Source organism: Equus przewalskii, chromosome 10 (genome assembly GCF_037783145.1).
Source record: "Equus przewalskii isolate Varuska chromosome 10, EquPr2, whole genome shotgun sequence".
Taxonomy (NCBI): domain Eukaryota; kingdom Metazoa; phylum Chordata; class Mammalia; order Perissodactyla; family Equidae; genus Equus; species Equus przewalskii.
In genome coordinates, this window is record NC_091840.1 from 40,357,514 (window position 1) to 40,382,781 (window position 25,268).

Sequence of the window (25,268 nt, forward strand, 5' to 3'; positions counted from 1 at the left end):
TGGCAAGGCCAGACCCAGCATGCGGGCTGGACAGCTCTGTGCCCTGGGGCCCAGCAGAGTTGTCTCCTTGGCTTGCTTCTTTCCTTCCAGAGCGTGGTGAGAATCAATGCAGACACTGTGTTTTTTTTTTTTTTTTTTTTTTTTTTTATCTAGGCTTTTATTTCTTCTAAAATGTACACAAAGATGAAAATCTCCTAGGAACATTTTTGACGCATGTGAAAAAACACTGCTTTTGAGGAGTGGAAAGTGGATGTTTTAAAAAGATTTTCTCCCACCTTTTTAATTTGGACACTTTCAAATCTATGGAAAACTTGCCTGAATAGGACAATACTCATTTACACTTTATCTTGATTTATCAGCTGCTAACATTTTGCATTGCACAGTGGTCTTTTTTTTTTCTCTTCCTCTCCCTGTATACATATACATATATATATATATACTTTCTGTCTTCCATATTTATACAGACGCTCTCTATATGTACATATGTGTACACTCTATACATATACATGTACACATACATTTATTTGCTGAACCATTTAAGAGTCAGTTGTCACTGCAGACTGAAAATTACTACATTTTACCCCTGAACGCTTCGGCACGTGTCCCCTAAGAACCAGAGCGTTCTCCCACACAACTACAGCATAATTATCACAATCATACAATGTTATTAGTTCATGTACACTCATATTCAAATTTCCCCCGTTATCTCATATGTCCTTTATAGCTGTTTTTTTAAAATCCAGGATCCAATTGAGAATCATGAATTGCATGTTGCTGTCTCTTTGGCCACCTTTAATCCAGAACAGTTTCCATGCTACTTTATCTTTCACGTTATTGACATTTTTGAAGAGTCCAGGCTGGTTGTTTTAAAGAATGTCCCCAAGGTGGGTTTGTCTGATTATGTCCTCATGGTTAGATTCAGATTAAACTTTTCTTTTCTTTTTGAGCAAGCATGCCACTTGCATGATGCTGTGGGTGCCTTTCCATCACAGCGCCTTCATTTCAGATGTCCTGGGCCTTGAGGACATGTACCAGATCCCCAGACCCTCAGGGCTGGGCAGTAGAGAGGCCCAGGGAGCCGGTTGGTAAAGGCCACAGCTTTGGTCTTGGCAGAGTTCACTGCCAGCGATGGCTGCTGACTGCGGGGCACTCCTGCTGGGCAACCGAGGCCAAGGCGAGAACTTCTCCTTCCTGCCAGGAGCTCCAGGTGGCCGGTGGCCAGCCAGCTCCTCGGCCAGTGGGTCACCTGCTGCTGCAGCCACTCTCTGTTGATGCAGCTGCAAGGGCAACAAGAAGAGGGCTGAGGGGGTGGCTGTGCCAATGCCAATTCAGAGAGAAGGGACAGCAAGGGGACAGAAGCACAATGACAGAGGGAACAAGAATAAAGAATAGACGGAAAGGGTGAGAGACAGAGGGGACACACACACCAGAGAAGGAGAGAAAAGTAGCATGAGAGACACAGAAGCAGAGAGAAACAGAGACCACAGGCCCCCAGGGAGGAGAAAGCACCAGCTGAAGCGCTTCACTAACAACTTCCGGGACCATTTCGGAGGCACTCTGATTTTGAGATTTTGGAAAGTGAAGAGAGTTTGCGTCTATACTGGTCAGACTCAAAGAGCATGAGTGTTTCTCCCCAGGGGTCACGTGGGGCCACCTGCTCAGTCTGCTCTTTTCCCAACACAGAACTTCTCCTTGGCATCTCGGAAGCCAGGCCCCAGGCCAGCAGCTTCCTGCTCTAGCTCAGAATGTCTCCCTTTTTCTCACAGGGCTGTTGGCAGATAGGGAAGCCGCCTTGTGACATATCTGGGGTGGAGAGGAGGAGCAGGAGAGAGGCAGACAGAAGAGAGGACCAGAGCAAAGAAGAGCACTAAAAATAGCCTTCCTTCTAGGACGGGGGAGGGATGCAAAATCCCGGGAGCTGGCCAGCGGGGTGACCTTAGCTAATAATAACAGGCCACAGTTTTCTCACGAGAAAAGGGACTCAGGGGAGGAGAATGGAGGGAGAGAGAGAGAGCGCTCTGCCTCTGGACTGAGCAGGTAGAGAAGGGGATCTAACGGACGGTTCTGCTAGGGTGAAACTCCTCCAGAGCCCAATGGGGAAGGGCTCCCGATAGAGGAACTTAGTGTGGACAGAGAGGGCTTTCTGGCAACAAAGTGCACTGTCTGTACTTTTCTTTGGCGGGAAGAGAAGAAAATGGAAAGTGTGCAATCAGGAGCCTGACGACGTTGGCTTCAGGGCTCACAGCTGAACCCAAGTGAAGAAGCCCTCTCTGCCCTCCGCCCTCGGCCAAAAGAACCAACCCCAGGCCCTGCATCTTACTGAGGATGTTGAGGGGTGTGAAGGGGCGGGAGAGGACATCCCGGAAACTCTCCAGCCATTCCCGCTGCTCCTTCTCGCTGGGGCAGGTGAAGATGAATCTCCGCTCCGGGGTGACGATGGTGAGGCCAGCTTTCCAGCGATTCCCTCGGATGCCCTTGGGCAGGTCTTCATAAACCTGGTACCCCTGCTCGTTCCTCCCGAGAAAAACCTGGCCTTGCTCAAAGGCGTCCTGAAAATAGAGGACACATGATCATCAGAGGGGCACCTGCAGCCCTGACAGCCACCAGGCTCTATTTTAGAAAGAGGTGTGGGGGTCCCTGCTGGGATTTCTGCTAGGTGGGACCCAGAATTGGAAAGGCTAAAACCATAAAAGAAATCACACACATCATCTGTTAAAATGATACTTAACATTTGTGGAAAGTTAACTATGTACCAGGAATTCAAGTGCTTTCCATGTAGTAACTCGTATAATCTTCATGGCAACCTCTGAGGAAGGCACTGTTATTACAACTATTTTCCAGAGGAGGAAACTGAGGCACAGAGAGCTACGTACGCTGCCCGGGGCACACCACTAAAAGCGGCAGGGCTGAAACTGGAGCCTAGACAGCTGAGGTCTAGAGCCCACTCTCCTAGTCACCACACTTCACAGGCTCCTGGTTAGAAGTGAGCCCTGGAGCCTGGAGGATGAGAAACAACCTGCTGAACTGCTAAAATAGGAGCATTTTGGATTTGCATGAAGGACTTCCCAAAGGAGAGGAGGGGGATGACTTCATGCACAGGAGATGACTTAGAGACAAGGAAAGGTAGAGGGGTGCCCCTCACCAGGTTTCTCCAGCCCTGTGGCTTCCCCATTGTCCCTGATCAGCACAGACCCCGCCTCTGTCTGGGAGTGCGCTGGGGAGGGGCCAGCAGTGGCTCTTACCAGTGGGTTCTTGTAATAGAGCAGCCTCCGTTCCTGGGGATCCAGGGCGAACCACCTTTTCTTGAAAGGTTCTCTCTGCTGCAAAAGAGGGAACCTCGTACCAGGGTCGGCCAAGCTGGGGAGCACAGAGGTCAGAGGGCCAGCCTCGGCTAGGCCAAGAGAGCTGGCTAGTCCCGGCCCCCCATCAGACACCCCAGTGCTCCTCTCTGAGGCCCTGGAGCTCTGAAGGCCCTGCCCACTTCCTCACCCCCTGCCAGCTTCATGCACCCTGCTGCCTCCAGGTGCTGCTGTGCATTGGAAGAGGCACTTTGCTCCTTCTCAGACTGTGGGCAAGAAGTCTCAGAAAAAGGAAGCTAGGGAAATCGGAAGTGGCTACTGCTCAGTAATGCCAAAAGTGCTGGCCTTAGCCCGAATTCTGACCTAGGTCAGGGGAAGGAAAGCCCCTGAGCAAGAACCTCGGGGAGGGGCTGTGCCACTAGCTGGTGAAGGAAGAAAAGCAAATGTGCAACCTTTCAACTAGTTTTCCAGCTGCCTCAGGTTTTCTTTCATACAATTGCCTAACACCTTTCACTGTAGTTTTTTTTTTTTTTTTTTGAGGAAGATTAGCCCTGAGCTAACTACTGCCAGTCCTCCTCATTTTTGCTGAGGAAGCCTGACCCTGAGCTAACATCTGTCCCCATCTTCCTCTACTTTATACGTGGGACGCCCACCACAGCATGGTGTGCCAAGCAGTGCCATGTCCGCACCCAGGATTCGAACCAGCGAAACCCGGGCCACCAAGAAGTGGAATGTGCGAACTTAACCGCTGCGCCACCGGGCCAGCCCCGTCACTGTAGTTTTAACAAGCATCCTGCAACCTATTGCACCTTAAAGAAAAGAAGGCATGGCAACGCTGCTGCCTTGGGAGTTTTGTAGGGAGCTCTCTCTGCTTTTCCTTTCCTTTTCCCTTCTCCTCCCTCCCCCTCTTCCTCCCCTGACAGCCAGACTTCTGGCTTGGATGGCATCCAGGCTGGGTCTGAGATGTCCTGGGCCAGCAGGAGCTTCCCCCTAGCCCTCTGGACCCTCCATGGGAGGCCCAGAAGCAGCCAGACCTCCCTTCCTTCATTGACAAGTGGGAATGAGCAGGCCGCTGTTGGGGCAGGCTTAGCAAGGGAAGGCAGAGGCTGAGTTTGAGGGAGGCGTGTCTGCTGGGGAGGGGGTGCTCATGTGGGGCTCACTGGCACCCAAGCATGGGTGTATAGGTGTGTTTTCTCAGACCAATTGCTAGCCCCTGTCGCACTTGCATGGCCCTGGTAAGCCCCCAGCACAGAGCACACAAGGGTTCTGGAAAATGCAAAAGCTGGGTCCTTTTCATTTTCAGCAATGCTTTCCCAGGAGTAGGGTCAGTTAGATGGAGCTAAAAGGAAAGAAGCTGATGGGATGCCAATAAAGGGGGAGGATGCCCAATGAGAGGCAGAAGTACCTGCAATGCTGGATCCCACACCCCCTAACCAGTCTCTACGTGGTCCTTCCCCCCAGGAACTCACAAACTTTGGTTTACTTCCTTTCCCTCCCTCTTCCCACTCCCTAGTTCCCCATTTTCCCACCTCCAAAATTCTGCCCTACTGCCCACTGGGACAGGGGTCACGAAAGGCCCCCAGGGAGTGGTAGGATGTACCTTTGGGCCAGTCTTTTCCATGAAGCCTTGTTTGAGGTAGTTCCTGGTGATGAGGGGCACGAGCTGGGGGAAGAGAGATGTACATTGAGCCCCTGACTCACACCCCAGGGGCTCAAGGTTCCCCACTGAACTGGGCTCCCCGACAAAGAGGAAGTTTGGAATGAGGAAGGATGTTTGCTGATGGTTCACAGGGTTATATTTGGAACATGGTATGGATGCAATATTCATATTTCCACAGAGCCAGACAACAGCACCCCAGATGTCTGCAGAGCCTACCAGCACAGCTGATCTGGGTTTAAGGACTGAGTTTAAGGACTACAGTAACCCCAGGAGGTGAACATAGGCAAGACTCTGAGGAGCCCCTCCTGCTGTCAGGCGGCATATTTTGAGGTCTCCCATGGATCAGGCTCTGGGTGCCATTGTCAACCACCCTGTGAGCCAGTGGATGTTATCCTCCTCATTGTGCATATGAAGAAACCAGGCCTCAGAGAAGTGGTTGGGGATGTTCGCACAGCCACATTTCCAGTAGGATGAAGAGCTGGGATTCGCATCTAGTGCTGACGGACAGTGGTGGTCCTCCTGCCACTACTCTGTGCTGCTGAAGTAGAAACATGATCAGGCCCCTGGCCAAGACCTTGTCATCGGTGGGGATTCTGACACAGGGTCCCACGAGGTGATGGCAGAGTGGGCAGGGAGAGAAAGCGCTGGATTAGGATTCAGGAGACTGGGTTCTAGCTCCAGTTCTGACCTCAACCAGCCGTGTGACCGTGGTAAAACCTTATTCCTCTTGGGCCTGTTTCCCTCTGTGTAACAAGGACACTGGAATACGTGGTCTCCAGGATCCCTTCCAGCTTGCCATCCTATGCTCAGAGAAGCTTCCAGAGATTGATGCTGGCCTCCTATGCTCCAGGGGGTCAAACTGGCAAGTCTCAAGCTTCAAATGACAGGCCAGGCTTCAGAGAGCAGAGGAGGTTCTCCAGAGCCTCAGGTCCCAGGGCAGAGGCAAAGGGGAAGTAAGGTCTGGGGAGCAGGAATGGGAAGTCTGAAAGGGGGAAAATTGTGAGCCAAAAACAAAAACATAAACTACACCACTCCCCTTTCCCTGAAATACATTCTGTAGGCTTTAATTCCTTCATGCAGAGAAAAGACAGAGTCCCTAACAGCTCCATCATCTGAACTTGAGCCAGGGCAGGGCTCGTCTAGGCCTAGGGAAACAAATGGAGGGAGAAGGACAATCACGTGGATGGAGTTCTATTTACTGTACCTTAGATGCCTTGGCTCACTCAAGTCTCTCAATAGCCCTGGAAGGGAGGTATTTTCCCCATGGTGACAGGTGAGTAAACTGAGGCTCAGAGAGGTAAGGTGACTTGCCCTAGGTAACACATCAGCTTCTCTGATTTCAGAGTCCATGCATTTCTTATTACAGGACCACAAGCCCACCAGGACTCCCTGGGTTTCTGGCATCTGGATCCCAAACTTGAGCCAGGCCTGGGTGATTGCCCAGAACCTCACACCATCCACAGACATGGGGGAGGGAAGACAGGGAGAGGAGCGGGCAGGGAGGAGACCAGGGGTGGCTGAGGGATAACGATGGTGGATGAGAGAGGCAAGAGGACATTGAGGACGTTGGCCAAAGACCAGTTTCCTCCACAGGGGTCAGCAAAGTTGGAGAGCTAGCCCAATAAATAAGGCCCAGTGTCTGCACTTTGTCCTCCTGTCCTCTCCAGTCAGCACTCCCAAGGCCCACCCATGGGAGAGTCCAGTCATCAGTTCTGGGTGCTGACTCTGCAGACCAGGAGGGCCCTGACCCAGGCCTGGCTGGAACTGCTCCCAGAGAACTGCCATCTCAGTGATCCCTGGGCTTGGAGTGGACCCCCATTCCAGATACTTTGCTCCCTGCAGACCTTGGAATTAGGGAACATTTAGGCTTTCAAGGGGGGTCTACCATCTGGAATAACAAAGTCCCAGGATTAACACGGTCCCTTCACCTCGATCACTTACAAAATCTTCTTAAGGCAAGGTTTAAAACAGGAACCGGAGCATAGCACCTCTGAGATGGAAGGGACCCTGAAGATGACCCAGACCAACCGTCATCTTAACAGATGTGGAAACAGATGCTCAGAGAAATGACGTGACCTGCAGTGGTCACACAGCAAGTTAGTGACAGAGCATCCACAAGAGCCTAGGCCTCCTGGCTCAAGACAGCATCCTCTGGCCCACCCCAGCCAAGCCTTAAAGATGTAGATGGATGCCCCAGATGTCTGAGGACAATCAAAATGAAGTTCTCGGGCCCACCAGTACCTTGGCCACAAAGGCAGACGGTTCCGTTAGAACTATAATGGGGAAGATCCTACTGCCTTCTAAGACCAGAACACGAAAGGGCAAAAGGGGGGATGTTAGAGTGGGAAGAGCCCCTTTGGTTGTTCACTTTGGTTATCCCTGGGGCTCAGTTCCTCACCAGTAAAATGGGGAGAATATCCCCACCTAACCACCTGCTACAAGAGGGCACTAGATACAAGGAATGAAAAGATAACATGGGCTCAAGAGCACTCTGTCAGCAATATGTCAGGGACCGTCCATACATTTTAGTGGGAGAAGAGGTCAGAAAGAGATGCCCAAATTCTGAGCCCTTTGACACTGTGGATGGTGGCTGTGCATTCTGAAGGGGAGAGACTGACCTGCTTTCTGGAGGCCGCCTTGCCCTGTGTGAGGCCAAAATCCCCCAGCCTCCGGGAGAAAGCTTTTGGTTCCCTCTGAAATACCCAACTCCAAGTCTCAAGGTCTTGCCTGCAAACAAACCGAATCTGGCCTCTGAGTGTCTTCGAGGTCAGCAGATAAGGAGAAGAGGAGGTGGCAGAGAGAAGACTTGGAAGTTGGGGTCCACGTTTGGCTCACCTCAGACTCTGGGAGTTCAGGAAAGGCCGTTTTTAGGTATTGCAGACGGGCTGCACGGAGGGCATTGAACCAGTCCACTATCTCCTGCAGAGAAAACGCAAAGGACAAATGGACAGCCAATGAGACGGCATCGGGGGAGCTGCGTCTGGTGGCAGGAAGCTAGATGGATCTTCAGGTTTGGGCACGTGCATTCAGCGCATGCACACACCCCCAGTTGCACTCAGGGGCCTGTGGGCTGATCACAGGCATCTGGGAGGACAATGCCAGAACCCAGGGGGGCTCACCTGATCAAGTGGGAAGCCAATGACAGGAGCTCCCCAGAGCCATGAGAAAGGACCAGAGCGAACCTCACGGGCGTTATGCAGTGGCCTAGAACAGTGCTTCCACTTTCTAATGTGTGTACGAATCACCTCAGGATCTCGTCAAAATGCAGATTTGCGTTCAGTGGGCTTGGGGTGGGGCCTGAGGTTCTGAATTCCTAACAAGCCTTCAGTGATGTGATGCTGGTCAGTGCGACACACTTTGAGGGGCAAAGGTCCTGAGTCGTCAAAGACCCGCTTTCAGGTGGGGCAGGCACAGCTGGGGATGCTCCTCAGTGGGGATGCTCACCACCTGGAGTGCAACTTAGGCTACAGCTGGCTTGGACGTTCTGCTGTCACCCTGGGAGAGTACATCTCTCGGCAGTGTGGGCCATCATCTCTCACCCGGTGAACCGCTCATCTGGCTGGCTCTGCCTCTGCTCCGCTGCTCTCCAGTGGGTCCTCCCTCTGACAGCCAGCATGATTTTCTAATTGCAAAACTAACTGAGTCTACCTTAGAGTCCTCTCCACTTCCCTCAGGAAGAAAGTCTAAGTTCTTTAGGATAACTTACTTTGCCCTCTGAGCTCCTTCCATACCAAACCATTTGCAACTCCCCCAGTACATGCTGTTCTCTCTTCCTGGAACACTCTGCCTCACCCACCTCTCTCCCCTCACCCCCCCACACCTTTTACCTTAGAACATTCTACTCATCCTGAAGGACTGCTTAGATGTTGTAATAGATTTTGCTCAGCCCAAACCCTGCTTCGAGGAGAACTTCCCCACCCATTCTCACCCACCCACAATCGCAGCCACATTTGCTGCTATGAACCCACCCCTTCTTGGCCACAGCAGCTGGGCCAGGGCTGGACTAATGCAGAGGCTGGACCGAGATTGTCAGATTCTTCGTCTTAGGAATGTGGAATTGAGAGGCTGAAAGACGTGTTCAAATAGCTGCGGTACTGGACTGTGATGTAAGACGGTGATTGAGAAATTCATTCGAATATGGTTTCAGAAGAATGAAGTCATTACCCTTTCTCTTCACAGGTCAAGCATGCAGGCCTAGCATTGTGGAGTTCTGAGCTCTCCTGTCCTGGGAGTTAAGAACCTTCTTGGGTCTTAGGCACTAAGGGAATGGGGTCATCCCAGGAAAGATTCACCTAGCCCTTCACTTTGGAAGGTCTCTCCAGTCACAAACTGGTGACCCTGGGGCCAGTTCCAACTTGCATACGTGTTTGTCTGGCTCCTGAAGGTCTGTTTGTTTCGATCCTCTATACAGGTCTTCCTGTTTGCCACAGCCGTATAGCTATCCACTTCACTTTTAAATTACCTACCTGTCTCCTGCAGGCATGAGTTTGCGGCCCCCTAGTTATGTCCATCTAATGGAGAAGCTGGCCAGACCCAGGCTGTCAAATGCTCCACCACTGGGCAAGTGGGAGGGGGCCAGGTCAGAGACCTTGGGAACCTCAGCAAAAGTCCTCGTGGCAGCGATCAGCATGGAAGGGTGGCCACCAGCATCCAGCCAATCTGGACTCAGGGCAACAGCAGAGAGCCCACTATGGACTAAGGATCAGGGTTCTCCTCCATGTCTGCCAGCCTGCACAAGTCCCAAGTTTCTGGTAAAGCCAAGGAAGGGAGCTGAGAAAGGTGATCGATACTAGATTTCTTGCCAATTTGGGAAATGGGGTCCTTGAATTTAGAACAACAAAGAAGTATGATATAACTTGCACCCTTGGTGTTACACAACGTGTTCCTGTCAGAAAGAAGAGTGTACACTCTCTCACACACATACACACCACAGTTCCTGCTTCTAATCTCTCAGGAGGCCCCGCCATACTTCTTGACATTGAAACACTTACCCCTGTATCCTTCCCATTCACGGCCCCTTTAAGCCAGTCTGAGTGTTGTCCTTTTCAGCAGACTCACACAATTCTTCAATAGAAACTCCTCTGGAAAGCCTTTTTACCATCTCCCGCCCTCCAAGACTAGGCCACTTACATGTCTCCTGTGTGTCCCCAGCACGCCCTCCACTCCATCACATGGCATCATCAGCGCCTATTTCCCCACCTGTCTCCCTCTCTAGACTGTGAGATCCTTGAGGCCCTCATGGCTCTGCCCCCTTCACTACCACACTCCCTAACACCTAGACAGTGCTTTGCACATTGCAGGAGCTCAGTAAGATTCATTGAATGAGTGAATTCACGAATGAATAAATGATACAGATGTGAATTTGCTCGAGATTTTGTCTTTTATATCTGCTGCAATCATGAGCAAATAACAACAGTAGTGACTGATGTTGGCAATGCACTTCGCCAAAATGAAGAGCTTTCATGTTCATGGTTCGTGGTCACTCGACCCTCAAACCCCGACTGGGAGGTGGGTGTTATGATCCATAAGCAAGCAGACTTAGGAGGGGAAGGGACCTGCCCCAATAACACGGCAGAAGCAGGGCCCCAGCTTCTGACTCTAAACCCCTGCTCTTCAGACCACAACACCAGGAATTCTGCCCAGACTATGGGGTAAGCATCAAGCCCGCTGGGAGGTGATCCATGGTCAGGATCCAGAGCTAGTGCGCCTTGGGAAGATCTGGTCCCTGTAGCTGGTTCCTGGCTCCTGCTGCCGTGGGTTCTTGCTCCAGCAGAGGCACAGGGGGTGGTAAAATGAGAGCAGGGCTCAGGAACCATCGGCTGTGTGCCTCTGAGCAAGTTGCTTAACATGTCCATACCTCAGTAACATGGAGAGAAAACATTTCCAGAGTTCTGAGGATTAAGAAATGATATATAGTGATCACCAAGAACAGTGTCCGGCACAGAATTAACAGTCACTCACAAAATGTCAATTCCCATCTTTACCCCTCCCTACCTCCTTTTAGCATCTCTGTCCCTTGCCCAGTCATACGACCCTGTTCATTCTGACCCAGCTTACTCTGCTGGACCTGGACTATATTGACCCGCTCTTCGGAGCAGGATGGAGCTGATTTCCTGAGTCTTTCAGTAGTGCTTCTCAAACTTTAATGTGCAGAAGGATCACCTGGGGGTCCTATTAAAATGCAGTTTCTAACTCAGTGAGTCCAGGGTTGGACGTGAGACTCTAGTTCTAACAAGCTCCCAGGCAATGCTCATGCTCTTGGCGCGGGACCACACGTTGAGAGGCAAGGCCTTGGAGCGCGCTGCTGCCTGATCTTCTAGCCATTCCTCTTCCCACATTCAGAATCTCTGGCAGTACCTGGATTTGCCATCCCTGGGCGTAGACCCTTCTGCTAACTGTCCAGACGCACCCATGGGACCAGCCAGGTTCCTCTCCCTGGTCTCGCTCTGCCTTACTCTTACCTCTGTCTCAGACCAGAAAGTGACAATTAATTAAGGCAAACAGCAGCAGCAAATCTCAAAAGGCTGCTGCACTCGGGAGCCAGGTCTGCTGAGTCTGGGGGCGCTGAGCTGGTGTGACAAGGCCAGTCATCTTACCTTCCCACTCTCGTGATACACAAACAGGTTCCTGATGTGACCCTCTCTGCTGTAGGTGATCTGCAGCCCGTGGGGGTTCCCTATCTTCTCTGTCTGGAAGGTGGCATTCAAGTCCTTGATGCTGATGACAGCTTTGGGGCCTTTACCCTGAAAGAGAGGAAGCGGACACTCAAGATGCTGAGTCAGCAGGGTGACATCTCATCACTTTCGCCAATGAGCCTTAATGCCCTAACGCCAACAGACAACCAATCTGTAACTTGGGATAGGATTTTAACATCCTGTTCTACTGTCAAGATGCACAGACAGTCTCCCGTTCTCCTGTCTGCAGCCATCCCACCATTCCTACTTAATCCGATTGGCCTCTCTGAGCTGGAAGGGGCCTTGGAAAGACCTTAACTGAGGACTTTTCAAACAATTTAGTCATAGAACTTTTTCTGGAGCAAATCATCTACGGGAGCGAAACAAATAAAATAGATAAAACAAACAGATAAAAGCAGGTGTGGGGGTCTCGGAGCACTGCTCCCACACTCACCTCTCTGTTCTCAGAGTTCTGAAACACGGTTTGAGCACTAATTGATGCTAAGAAGGGAAGGAAAAAGAAGGGCTTCCCTTCAAAACCAAAAAGAAGGAAAAATGATAAAAACACTCTAGACTGGTGGTGGCCGTTCACCGTATGTGGCTATTAAAATTAAAGTTAAATAAAATTGAAACTTCAGTTCCTTGGTCACACTCAGCCCCACGTCAAGTGTTCAGCAGCCTGTGGCTGGTGGCTAGGATGTGGGACAGGTGCAGATGTAGAAGGTTCCCATCACTGAGGCAAGTTCTACTAGATAGTCTTCTCTAGAGAGAAATCTGGTTAAGTTTATTAAAACGTTGAGCGTTTTGCTTTGACCCACAATTGTGCATCTAAGACTCTATCCCAAGGAAGTAATTGCATTACTATGTAAATATGTACATCAAAAGATGTTTGTCACTGTGCTGCTTATAATAGTAACAAAAAGAAGAAGAAGAAATTATTTAAAGGTCTGTCAGGGACAAGGGGTTAAATAAATAAATCATGGTACAACAACACAATGAAATGCCACAGGAATTCTTTTTGCTAGGAAAGATTCACCCTGAGCTAACATCTGTTGCCAATCTTCCTCTCTCTTTTTTTTCCTCCCCTCCCCAAAGTCCCAGTATATAGTTGTATTTTCTAGTTGTAAGTCCTTCTAGTTCTTCTATGTGAGCCACCACCACAGCATGGCTACTGACAGATGAGTGGGGTGGATCCACGCCCAGGAACAGAACCCGGGCTGGTGAGTGGAGCACGCTGAACTTTAACCACTGGGCCATCAGGGCTGGCTCTAGAATTTTTTAAAGAATAATTTAGATCAATATTACTAATATGAAAAAATGTCCATGATATCTACGAATGAGAAATACCAAGTCCCAGAAAAGGATGTATAGTAGGAACCTACTAATACAAAAATTATACACACATACACACAAAAATGTGTGTACATTATATATATACACACATATGTGTATATATATATATATATTATATCTATGTTCGAACATGCATAAAAAGTATAGACAGATTTATACCAAGACCCTTAACAATGGTTTTCTCAAAAGATTATTGGAAGATTTTCGTTTTAAAATACTTACTATGAGAAATACTAAAAATATTAAAAAGTACATCTAACTTTGTTAATATTGTTCCGAACTTTTTTTTTTTTTTGAGGAAGATTAGCCCTGAGCTAACTATTGCCAGTCCTCCTCTTTTGTGCTGAGGAAGCCTGGCCCTGAGCTAACATCCATGCCCATCTTCCTCTACTTTATACGTGGAACACCTACCAGAGCATGGCGTGCCAAGTGGTACCATGTCCGCACCTGGGATCCAAACTAGCGAACCCTGGGCCACCAAGAAGCGCAATATGCGAACTTAACTGCTGCGCCACCAGGCCGGCCCCTGTTCCAAACTTTTTAAATAAAGAAATATGACATTACTAATAAAGCCAAAATCCCTTTAACTACTATTCAGCCTGTCCCCTTCTCCTCCTCCACTCCCCATAGGCAATCACTGTCATGAGTTTGATGTTTATCCTTCTAGTTAAGTCTTTATACTTTTACACACACATATACATATCTATGAACAGTATACGGTATTGTTATATGTGGCTTCAATTTACATAAATGGTGTCATATTATATGGATCATTCCATATCTTGCTTTTGTCACTTGACATTATATTTTTTAGTTCTATCCATGTTGAGATATACCCGTCTAGTTTGGTCTTATAAATGACTACACCAAAAGTTACCCATCTGTTTTCCTGCTGATAGACATTGAGACGGTTTCTGATTTTTGCTCTAGTCAGCTGGTATCCCTGGTACACATACGTGAGAATTTCTCTAGGTCACGGTCTATGCTTAGCAATGGAATTGCTAGATCATAAGTGTCTATCTCTTCAACTTACTGTAAACTGCCAAATTATTTTGCCGAATGGCTCTCCACGGTGGTTGCACTAATATTTATCTCCATCAATAACACAGAAGAGGGGCCAGCCCCGTGGCCAGGTGGTTAAGTTCACACACTCTGCTTCAGCAGACTGGGGTTCGCCAGTTCCGATCCTGGGCGCGGACCTAACACCACTCATCAAGCCATGCTTTGGCAGCACCCCACACAGAAGAACTAGAATGACCTATAACTAGGATATACAACTACGTACTGGGGCTTTGGGGAGGAAAAAAACAAAAAGAGGAAGATTGGCAACAGATGTTAGCTCAGGGCCAATCTTTCTCACCAAAAAGCATACTAAGAAACAACAAAAAAAAGGGAATTCACGGTCTTTGTAAATGAGTATTACATGATTGGCCATAGTTCAAAAAACAACACACACACACAGAAGAGTTCCGCTTTCCCCATACCCTCACCAACACTTGACCCTGCCAGTTTTTCACATTTTTGCTAATGTGATGAGTTTGAAATTGGATATTGTGTGTGTGTTTTTTTTCCGAGGAAGATTAGCCCTGAGCTAACTGCTGCCAGTCCTCCTCTTTTTGCTGAGGAAGACTGGCCCTGAGCTAACATCCGTGCCCATCACCCGGGATCCGAACTGGGGAACCCCAGGCTGTCATAGCCCAACGTGCGAACTTAACCGCTGCACCATGAGGCCAGCCCTGAAATTGGATATTGTTAATTTTCATTTAATCAACTTTATTGAGGCATAATTTATAAACAATAAATGGTACTCATTTTAAGAATACAGTATGGGGCCGGCCAGGTTGCACAGTGGTTAAGTGCACACGGTCCGCTTTGGCGGCCCGGGGTTCGCTGGTTCAGATCCTAGGTGCGGACATGGCACTGCTTGGCAAGCCATGCTGTGGTAGGCATCCCACATATAAAGTAGAGGAAGATGGGCATGGATGTTAGCTCAGAGCCAGCCTTCCTCAGCAAAAAGAGGAAGACTGGCAGCAGGTAGCTCAGGGCTAATCTTCCTCAAAAAAAAAAAAAAAAGAATACAGTCATTTTTCACAAGCATATATACCCATGTACCACCACCACAATCAACATATAGAACATCACTATCACCCCAAAACAGTTCCCTCCGGCCCTTTTGCAGTCAATCCCCACCCCACCCCAACCCCGGACAATCACTTACCTGCTTTCTACTGGTATAGAGTAGTTGTGCCTGTTACAAAATTTCATATAAACGGAATTATATAGTACACAGTTTTGTATAAGGCTTCTTTTGCTCAGAAAAATATTTTTCAGATTGATCCACATTGTAGCATTTATTAATAGTTTGTTCCTTTTTCTTGCTGAGTAATATTCCATTCTATGGACATACTACAATTTGTTTATTCATCCAGTTGTGGATAAGAAATTGATGTTTTAAGCCAGTAAGTGTTAGGATGGTTTGTCACTCAGCAACAAATCACTAAAATAGTCTGTTATTGGACATCTTTTCTCATCTACCCACACTCCCTGCATAGGTGAACCCAGCCAGTCCCATTGCTAAACCAGTCTACATGCTGCCAACTCCAGCTCCAAACTCCCTAAACCTCCAGACTCACATTTCCAACTTCCTTCTCATTCTCCACTTGGGTGACTAGTAAGCACCTCAAATAAAAAAGACTCTTTCTTCTTTTTTGAGGACAATTAGCCCTGAGCTAACATCTGCCGCCAATTCTTCTCTTTTTGCTGAGGAAGATTGGCCCTGAACTAACATCCGTGCCCATCTTCCTCTATTTTATATGTGGGACGCCTGCCACAGCATGGCTTGATAAGCGGTGTATAGATCCACGCCCAGGATACGAACCAGTGAACCCTGGGCTGTCAAAGCAAAGTGCACCAACTTGACCAGGCTGGCCCCAAAAAGGACTCGTGATCACCCCGTTAGAGAGCTAAGTCTTTGCCATCTCAGCCAACGGCAAATCTATCCTAGTTGACTGGGACAAAAATCTGGGAATCATCCTTGATTCCTCTTACTTTCACACCCCATGTCCAATCCTTCAGTAAATCCCATTGGCTCTATTTTCAAAATATATGCAGAATCTAACCACTTCTCATCACCTCCTTCACCACCAACCTGGTCTAATCCATTATTCCTTACCTCACTATTGCAGTGGCTTCCTAACTAGTTTCTCTACTTCCGCTCCTGCCTCCTCCCTGCCCCACCCTCACCCCAGCAGCAGCCAGAGTGTTCCTTTAAACAAGTTTAAGTCAAATTATATCACTTCTCTGCCCAAAACCCTCCTGTGGCTTCCCATCTCAGAATAATCCAAAGCCTAAATTTTTTGTAAATCATGTATCCAATAAGGGACTTGAATCCAGAATATATAAAGAACTATTACAACTCAATAATAAAAAGACAAATAACCTAATTAAAATATGGGGAAAGGATCTGAATAGACATTTCTATAAAGAACAGCCAATAAGTACATGAGAAAATGCTCAACATCGCTAGCCATCAAGGAAAGGCAAATAAAAATCCCAATGAGATTACCTCACACCCACTAAGATGGTTATAACCAAAGAGACAGATAATAACAAGTGTTGGTGAAGATGTGGAGAAATTGGAATCTTTATACATTGCTGGTGGGAATATAAAATGGTGCCGCCACTTTGGAAAACTAGGAATTTCTCAAAAGATCAAACATAGAGTTATCATATGACCCAGCAATTCTACTACAAGGAAAATGGAAATATATGTCAACATGAAAACTTGTACACAAATGTTCATAGCAGCATTATTCATACTAGCCAAAAAGTGGAAAGGATCCAAATGTCCATCAACTGATGAATGAATAAATGAAATGGGGTATATCCACACGGTGGAATATTTCTTGGCAATAAAAAGAAATGAAATACTGATACATGCTACAACTTGAACGAACCTTAAAAACATAATGCTAAATGAGTGTTACAAAAGATTGCATATTGTATGATTCCATTTATATGGAATGTCCAGAATAGGCAAATCTATAGAGACAGAAAGTGGATTAGAGGTTGCCTAGGGCATGGGGGTGGAGTGGAGCGGAGGATTACAGTTAGTGGGTGTGGGGAGTCTTTTTGGGGTTATGAAAATGTTCTAAAGTTGATTGTGGTGAAAGTTGCACAACTCGGAATATACTAAAAGCCATTAATTGTATACTTTAAATGGGTGAATTTTATGGAATGTGAATTTATATCTTAGTAAAGTTGTTTAAAAAAAAAATCCCATCTTACAATGGCCTACAAGATCCTCACCCAGGCGAGTTCATCTCCCTCCATCCTTTTCTTTGCTCACTCTGCACCAATCACTTTGGCCTCCTTGATGCTCTACAGGCCCACCAAACCCCCTCCCAGCTCAGGCCAGGGCTATGGCTTCTGGTTGAGCAGTTTGTGCACTGAACAAAAAGCCCTTGAGGGTGCATGTGGGAACTGCGATCCAGTTGTCCAGCCTGGGAGGCAGGGGCTGTGCCCTCTCCGAGCAGTCATCTCTGCTAATGAGCACACAGGTCTGTGCTAGCCATGACCATGCTCAGGCTTCTGCACACACTGTTCCCTCTACTTCTCCTACTCTTCCCCCACATATCTGCACAACTCACTCACACTTATTCAGTCCTCTGCTCAAATGGCATCAGAGAGGCCTCCCCTGACCACCCCGTGGTAGCACCCCCTACTCCCATCATTCTGTAAACCTTCACCCTCTTTTATTTTACTTCCTAGAACTTATTGACACCTGATATATCATTTATTGATGTATGTTTGGGGTCCCACCTGTCTCCTTCCACTGGAATGAAAACCCCATTAGAACAGGAGCTTCGTTTAGCTCACTGCCCAGAATAACGTCTAGGATATAGTAGGTTCTCAATAAACATTTCTTAAACATGAATAAATTAAGTAAAATCAAGCGATTAGCAAAGGCACAATCACGGACCAGTCTAGGCCCATTCTAGGCGAACAGAAGCTGTGTTTTTTAGAGGACTGGACTGACTGAGTCACCAGGGGAAAGTGGCAGGGTGCGCTGCCTAGCTCTCAGTGGCCGAGACCACCCGCAAGACAAGGCACCAGGGATTAAAATGCGGACCTCGTTTTAATGAGGGGTGAGAGCCAGTGCTCAGGGAGGGGACGCCTCACGGGTCTGGCTCTTACCTCTTCTTTAGTGTAGTACTTCAGGAGGCCTTCCCTTGCCAGGAGGACAAACCTCCTTCTCAGGAACTGCGCGTTGTCCCTTCCCCGCTTCCACAGGAACCCTTCTCGGTTACCTTAGCCGCCAAGGACGAGAAAGAGTGAACACGTGTGGCCTCAAGATGAACAAGCAGCTCCTGAAGCTCGTAGGGGCTCAGGGGTGGAATGCAGCCTCCACGTGCCGCTAAAATGTCTCGAAGCAAACTTAGCTATTTCAGGGGCAGGACGCGGGGGTCCTGTCTGGGGCCAAATTTGCAAGGTCTTATGATTTCAGTTGGGCTCGCCTCGACATCCTTCCTCGGCTGTTTCACGGGAAGACACAGTAAACCCTTAAGGAGGCTAAGGACTGAAAACTGGACTGATTCTCACAGAGGTCCACACTGTCCTGCTCAACCTCACGTTGACATGGGCCTAATGAAACTCTCCATTGTGCGGGAACAACGAGTGACCTGTATGCACCCGCTGGTGGGAGAACGCTGCCTGCTCCTGGTAGCTAGGACCGGCTGCCTTTGGTCCTCAAGGAGTGGTTTTGTACACTTTGCTGTCTGGGTCAGTGTCAGCTTGGACTCCGAGCCGCTGGGCAGAAACTGCGCAAAGCGGGAAACGGAGGCTGAAATGCAGCCCATGCAGCTTACCAGCCTGGTGCCACACCAGGGGCTACACCAGCCAGGGACAGGGGTGCCTTCTTCTCATTGGTCTGCTGGGGACTGAGTCTTCCTGCAATTCACACTAAGAGTCTATACACATTTGAGGCCTTGCAGGGACCTGAGATAAATACGCCTCCTGGCCACGCAGACCGTAAAACCCCGCCAGCTGATGTGTCACTGTTTCAAAGGGAGAGGAACTCACACCCTGGCCTCTGTGGCCAGAGCGAGGGCAGCAAGAATCTCTTGGTTGGACCTTGTGCCTAATACTCAGGCATCTTGTTTTCTAGAACTCATTAGAACATAGACCTCAAAAGGGGATGAAAATAACTTTACCTGGCGGTGAGATCATCTTCCCATCAGCCATGAATTCCTGTCTCTCGTACTTAGCTCGAATCCACTGTTCCTTTAAGACCCTAAACAGAGAGAACCTGTGGTCAGCTGTATCCGATGCAGCCTCTTCCCACAGTAACTTTCCGACCCCGTAGCCGAGGGTGGGAATGTTACAGCAGCTGCCTCACTGCCTGCTCCGCTGACCCAGGGTTCTCAGCCTCGCTACTATTAACATTTGGAGCTGGATCATTCCTTGCTGTGGGGGGCTGTCCTGTGCTCCGTAGGATGTTTAGCAGCATCTCTGGCCTCTACCCCGTAGATGCCAGTAGGACCCCCTCCCCAGTTGTGACACCCAAAAATGTCTTCAGACATTGCCAGTGTCTCCTGGGAGGAAACATTTCCCCCAAAGGGCTACATGAAAACCACTGGGCTATTCCAACCCCAGCCTCAGCCCTCTAGTCAACAGGAGAGTTACTGGCTCCCCTGCCTCCTCCCACTGCATGCTCGTGAGCTGAAGCCAGAAGAGCCCACGAGCCTCTCCCTGTGGCCCGTTCATGAAATCTGGGCATGCTACACTGCACAGAGCAGTAGTCTTGGGATTCGACCACCTGGGACCTGGTCCCACTCTATTGTTTACCCACTGTGTGACCAAGGGCAAGTTACTTAACTCCTCTGAATTTGGAGACTATGCCAATATTATACCTACCTACCCCTTAGGGTTGTTAAGAGGTTTAAACGTACATAAAGTACATACCACGCTCAGCACATAGCAGATTTAATGTTAGCCAAATCAGATACTGTCATCCATGACCCCTGCAGAAAAACCATGCAGCTAAGAGTGGACTTATTTCAACTGTGTGGTTCCCTCTCGCCTTTTCCAGGTAAAGGTTCCAAGGTTTATGTGAGCTCACCCCACAGCCACAGGGAATGACCAAGAGCTGGGTGCCTGGCCCAAACCGGCCAACCAGAGCTCTGCCCGGGGCTGTGTGGACCAAAAGGAGGGAAAGTGAGAGAGCAATGGATTGGAAGCCCTCTCTGGGGCAAGCTGGGAGCTGGAGCCGGGGACCTGGAAGTGGCTTTGCTCCCACTGCATGAAGGAGGCTGGCTGAGAGAAAGAGGTGGGAAGGAGAGCCAGAGAGAGGGTGAGAGACCCGACAGTGTTTGAGGCCCTGGCTTGTCTTTGCTGAGGTCTGAGCCCCAGAACCCATAAAATCACCTTGTTCCCCAGCTGGTTTAAACTAGGTTTCTGTCACTTACAATCAAGAGTCCTACCTAATGTACAGCTCTCACCCCAGCACACTGAGGAGAGCCCCCAAGCCCACTGTGGAGTCCTGAGCCACAGGATCAGAGCTGGGAGAAGAAATGGAAACTGAGGCCCCAATCCTGGCCCTGGAGGTGGGGAATTTAGAGGACTTTTAGAATTGCGGGGGAGGGGGCAATTAGTATTCAGCTAAAAGGGGTTAATGGGCAGGGCTGCTGTTGGAGTCATGACAACAGCGTCGGTGTAGTGCCGGCAGAAAGCCTAGCACATAGTGGGTGCTCACCAAGTGGCTGCTCCCTTCCCCTAGGAGCAAAGGGCTGAGTGGCAGCAGGAAGGCAAGATGAGCCAGGCCCCCTGAAGTGTGGCAGATCCACCTGCTGGGCCAGGGACCAGGCAGCATTCCGAAGCTGACACTGAGAAATGGATTAAAACTAGCTTGTTGGGTGACCCGTGAGATGTTTTCCATAAATTATCTCATTTAATCTCGCCAACCATGCTATAAAGTATGCATCATTACCCACATTTCAGAGGTGAGGATGCCATGAATCAGAGAGGTTTGGTAACTTGTCCGCCTTCTCATAGCTAGATAGTGGTAGAGTCAGGAGACAATACTGGGGTCTTCTGAGTTGAAAGCTATGACCCCCCTGCCATTACACACGGCATCAACAGCCCCCCTGGGTTGTTTAAATACTAAGAAATTTCAGGACACTAGGTACAGTTGTATAGTTTGTGCGCTGTCCAAAAGCATTCCTCAAGGCTAGAGGGCAGCAGTGGCTGAAACGCAGCCTGCTTCCTGCAAGCCCTGCCCCCAGGAGGTTGTGTCTGCCCAGAGGGACACCTTCTCCCCCTCTATACAAGGCGTGTCCAGCAGCCCTGGTGGTGAGGCTGAGGCCCCGGGAGGGGGGCCCAGGCTCGGGCAGTCAGTCCTGCAGAGGTCTGGGGTCACAAGGGACCAGTGTCACACTGACCCCTCACCTCCAGGAAATTCCAACCCTCCTGCTGCTGCACAGCGCCCCAGTCCCCGCCCAGCCATTGTACTGGATTTTGCCAATGCCGTGGGGCAGTCATCCAGGCCCTGGTGTCAGACGGGCTGGTCCCAGCTGTGCCTCTATAAGCCTCAGGTTTTCCATCTATATCCTGGGGTTAATGGTAGTATTTATCTCGTAAGGTTGTTGAGAGAATTAAACAAATTAATTAGCACCGAGGCTGGTACACAGGAAAAGCTCAATAGATATTAGTAGCTACTATTATTTGTATGCTTATTATTTAGGGGTCTGGGGTCCAGGCAGCTGCTCTGGAGCTGCCTGAGCTCAGATGGGACAGTCCTAGGCACAACACTCTGCAGGAAGTAGCTGAAATATGTTTGTTCTACTAAAACACCAGCGTTTCTCTCCTCTATCAAGTTAGCCACCACCTGTAGGCTATAAGCACAGCAGAGGCAAAGGGGCAGGTCATAGAGAAAATGTCCCATTTCACAGCTGTGGAAACTGAGGAAAATAAAGGCAGAGAGGGGCTTAAACCAGGTTTATGTGCTCTCCAGGACAGCACCAAGTGCCCTCCCGGGCGCACCTGCTGATCAGGTCCACAGAAGAGACCACCACGAAGGCAGCGGAGAAGGGGGAAGGGTGGGGGCGGGGGACTAGGAAATCACCCACTCACAGGCAGTCGTTGGCCTGGGGAATATAGTAGAAAGCAGGGACTCTGGCTTCGTACTTGGCCTTCACACGGAGGTTCCCGTTGTGGGTCATAAACTGCAAGACAAGAGCAACTTGGGGTAAGTTTAGAACTTGAAAAAATGTGAAATGAAACCACAGTCTACCCAGAAAGCCACTGTTCTCACTGGCTCCTAGACTGAGTCAGGAGACACTCCTACAGGAGTTTGACACGTCCCACTGGGCTTGGTCATCCACGCTTCTGGGAAGCCCCAGTCTGGAACAATGAGGAGCTATAGTAACCATGCCTTGCACAGGCAGAGTAGTTTCTAGTTCTCACACATAAGCTCATTTGATCCCCTCAACCATTTTAATATTACTGTCCCCATGTCAGAGATGAGGAAACTGAGACTCAGAGAGGTGAAGTGACTTACCCTAGGTGACACAGCTAGTAAGTGAGAGCTGGGATTTGAACTCAGGCCTGTCTAACTTCAAAGCTCATGTTCTTTCTCCTACCCCCTCCACAGATGGCTCAGACCCCCAGCAACAGTCCCTGCAAGTCTGCAGGAGATACACGTAGCTGGAGGATGGAAGAAGTCAGTGCTGGCCCCACAGAGCACATAGGTCAGGATGATCACTGGGGCCCTCTGACACCCAAGCAACCCAGAGGCAGATGTGCCAAGAGTGGTCCTGGCCAACAGTCAGCCCTCAGTAACAGCAGTGGCATATCTGGGGCGAGGGCACAGGTGGGAAGAAACATCAGCTTTTTAATCCACGCCCCTTGGGCAGAAGGAATTCTGTCCTCCCCTCCCCTGGGGACCACTGGGCTGTGTCATAGGATCTGCGTGTTGCTTTGGATCTCAACAGAGCAGGGGTCACATCCCAGCTGTGCCATTTATTTACTGAGTGACCTTTGGGCAATACTCAACCCCCTGAACTTCAGGGATCATACCTGCAAAATTGAAGAAAATACAACAGGGGAGTTAAAAGGCACAAAGGAACCACCTTCAGGCCTACGTGCTGGTTTATGAGTTTCCTGTCTTTCTCCTGCACTAGAATGTGAGCTCCATGTGGGCAGAGACTTTATCTTGCTCACTGCTCTCTCCTAATACCCAGCACACGGTAGGCCTACAGTAACTATGTGTTGAAGGAGTAAGTAAAGCATCTAGCCCAGCGGTCTTGGCACAGTGCTGGCCACTCTGGGCACTCAGTAAACATCAGCCTGCTTCCCTAACAGTCCTCACAGTCCTAAGCCAACCAGCACAGTTCAGAGCTGCCTGCTCTCGGAAGGTTTTCTGGCCAAAACGGTATTATCATCCAGGCTGAAGGTGTCCTCTATCTGTATAAGTCAGGAGAGCAAAATGGTCCCCTTCCTGGCTAGGGGGCCAAAGAAGGACTACAGACCATGAATCAGGATGCTTCAGCTCCACTCCAGGACTTCAGCTAGTGAGAACAGCAGCCGTTAACTGACTACTTACTCTGTTAGCACTGAGCCTCCATTCAGCCCTCACAGCAGCCCTGTGAAGGGGCAGTGGTAGCCCTAGAGTGCAGATGTGGAAACTGAGGGCCCACAGCCAGGGTTATGTAACAACCCAGGGCCTCGCAGCTTGTCAATGAGAAGTTGATGGAGCTGGAAGTTGAACTCAGGGCCTCTGTCTAAGCTGTAACTCTAGTAGGCTGTGTTTTCACTCTCTAGTTATTGGCTGTCTCTGGGCCTCAGTTTCTCCCCCGCAGAATGGGAGCACCCCGCCCACCACCTCTCCGCCAGCCCTGGTGCCCTCTTGCTACCTCCACAATGCTGTCGTCCCAGAAGTCAAGTCTCACGGATTTAACTCTGCTGATGTCTGGGAAGTTGCGGTGGACGCCGGAGCAGTTCAGACAGATGAAGATGCCCAGCTTGTAAGAGGCCCAGTCGGGATCTGCGGGGCGAGAGGGCAGGAGGGGAGCCGGGTGGAGAGCAGGGCGACGAAGCCAGGGCTAGACTGGGGGCGCTGGGAGAGGCAGGGCTTGGCAGTTAGGGTTCCTGGGGCGGTGTCCAGCTCTGCCCATGCCGGGAACCCTTTCTCTCTTAGTCTCCCCACTTTGGGTGAGCTAAGATACCAGCATGGAAACTTCTGGTCAGCCCACCGGCCATGGCGCGGCGGCGACCAGGATGAAGATCTTGAAAGGAGCCCCGGGGATGGGGGCCAGAGGCTGAGGCGGGCGCGATGTGGAAGTGGCAGGTCTCCGGGGAACCGAGAGGAGAGCGCAGGGGGAGGGACCGGCACCGAGCCGCCCGGCTGGGGAGCTGCAGGTGGGGAAGTCTGAGTCAGGGCCCCCCCCTCCCCACCCCGACCCCGGCGTCCTCAGGGTCGGAGCAGGGACGCGGGAGGACCCTGGGGAGGTGCGAGTGGGGAGGGAGGGGGCACTGGATGGTCAGGGAGCCCGGGCCCGAGATCCGGGATATTTGGGTCCGACGGTGTGGGAAGTGGCTGGCTCCGGAGTGAAGACGCCAGGGACCGAGGTCCGGGAGGGTAGGGTGTCTGGAGGCGGAGGTGAACAGGATGGTCAGGGCACCTGGGTCCGGGATCTAGTGGCTCGGTCCAAGGATCGGGAAATATCCGTGCCGGGGTCCAGAGTGGGGAGGACAGGGGGCCTGAGTTCGGGTGGGCGCGACATCTGATGAGGACAGGGCGGTCGGGGGCCTGGATCGGAGATTCAGAGTCTGGGTGGGCGGGGGCCTGGGTCCGAAGGGGTGCTAAGGGTCACGCCCGGGTCCGGCGGGGGCCCCGGACGCGAGCCGGTGTGGAAGGAGGGGAGGGGTCCGGCTCCGGTGCGGGCTGCCCGCGCCGCCGCGCCCTTACCCGCCGCCCCGCAGTCGGCGCACTGCGCGTTGCCGGTGCCCGCCGCCTGCAGCAGCTCCAGCAGCCGCTTCTTGTTCCGCTCGCGGTCGCCCATGGCCGCCCATGGCCCGTGCGCTCGCCCAGCAGGTGAAGAGGACCGAGCCGCGCGCCTCCCGACCGCCGCGCCGCCGCCAGCCCCGCCCCGGCCCGCCCCTCCCGGCCGCACCGCCCTGCCTCGGCGCGTGCCGTCCGCCCCCAGCCCCGCGGGCTCAGCAGGGAGGGACCCGAGCGCCGCGCTTGGAGACCGTCGCGCCGACCCGAGATCAATCCTGACCCGC

The 25,268-nt window shown here is 50.5% G+C and overlaps 1 protein-coding gene across 2 annotated transcripts; it reads right to left on the reverse strand.

The window, feature by feature from the left end:
* Window positions 1-230: 230 nt before the first annotated feature.
* Window positions 231-25,140, reverse strand: ADAP2 (ArfGAP with dual PH domains 2). Of its 2 annotated transcripts, none has more exons than XM_070562607.1 (11): window positions 24,952-25,140; window positions 23,897-24,027; window positions 22,116-22,207; window positions 19,199-19,278; window positions 18,183-18,295; window positions 11,556-11,702; window positions 7,795-7,878; window positions 4,900-4,962; window positions 3,243-3,320; window positions 2,321-2,549; window positions 231-1,277 (listed from the first exon to the last, which is right to left on the reverse strand). In XM_070562607.1, the coding sequence occupies exons 1-11, from the start codon at window positions 25,043-25,045 to the stop codon at window positions 1,243-1,245; spliced, it is 1,146 nt and encodes a 381-aa protein (XP_070418708.1). In that variant the 5' UTR covers window positions 25,046-25,140; the 3' UTR covers window positions 231-1,242. The 2 variants fall into 2 exon arrangements, with proteins under 2 accessions (XP_070418708.1, XP_070418709.1); XM_070562608.1 differs by lacking the exon at window positions 24,952-25,140 and adding an exon at window positions 24,665-24,792 and having other exon boundaries at window positions 23,897-24,395.
* Window positions 25,141-25,268: the final 128 nt, after the last annotated feature.

Bases quoted from the DNA above. Each gene is read 5' to 3' on its own strand.
- ADAP2 (XM_070562607.1), bottom strand. From the start codon at position 25,045: ATGGGCGACCGCGAGCGGAACAAGAAGCGGCTGCTGGAGCTGCTGCAG. The intron at 24,028-24,951 runs GTAAGGGCGCGG...CTCGCCCCGCAG, and splicing joins CGCCGACTGCGGGGCGGCGG to ATCCCGACTGGGCCTCTTAC. The intron at 22,208-23,896 runs GTAGCAAGAGGG...CTTGTCTTGCAG, and splicing joins GGGACGACAGCATTGTGGAG to TTTATGACCCACAACGGGAA.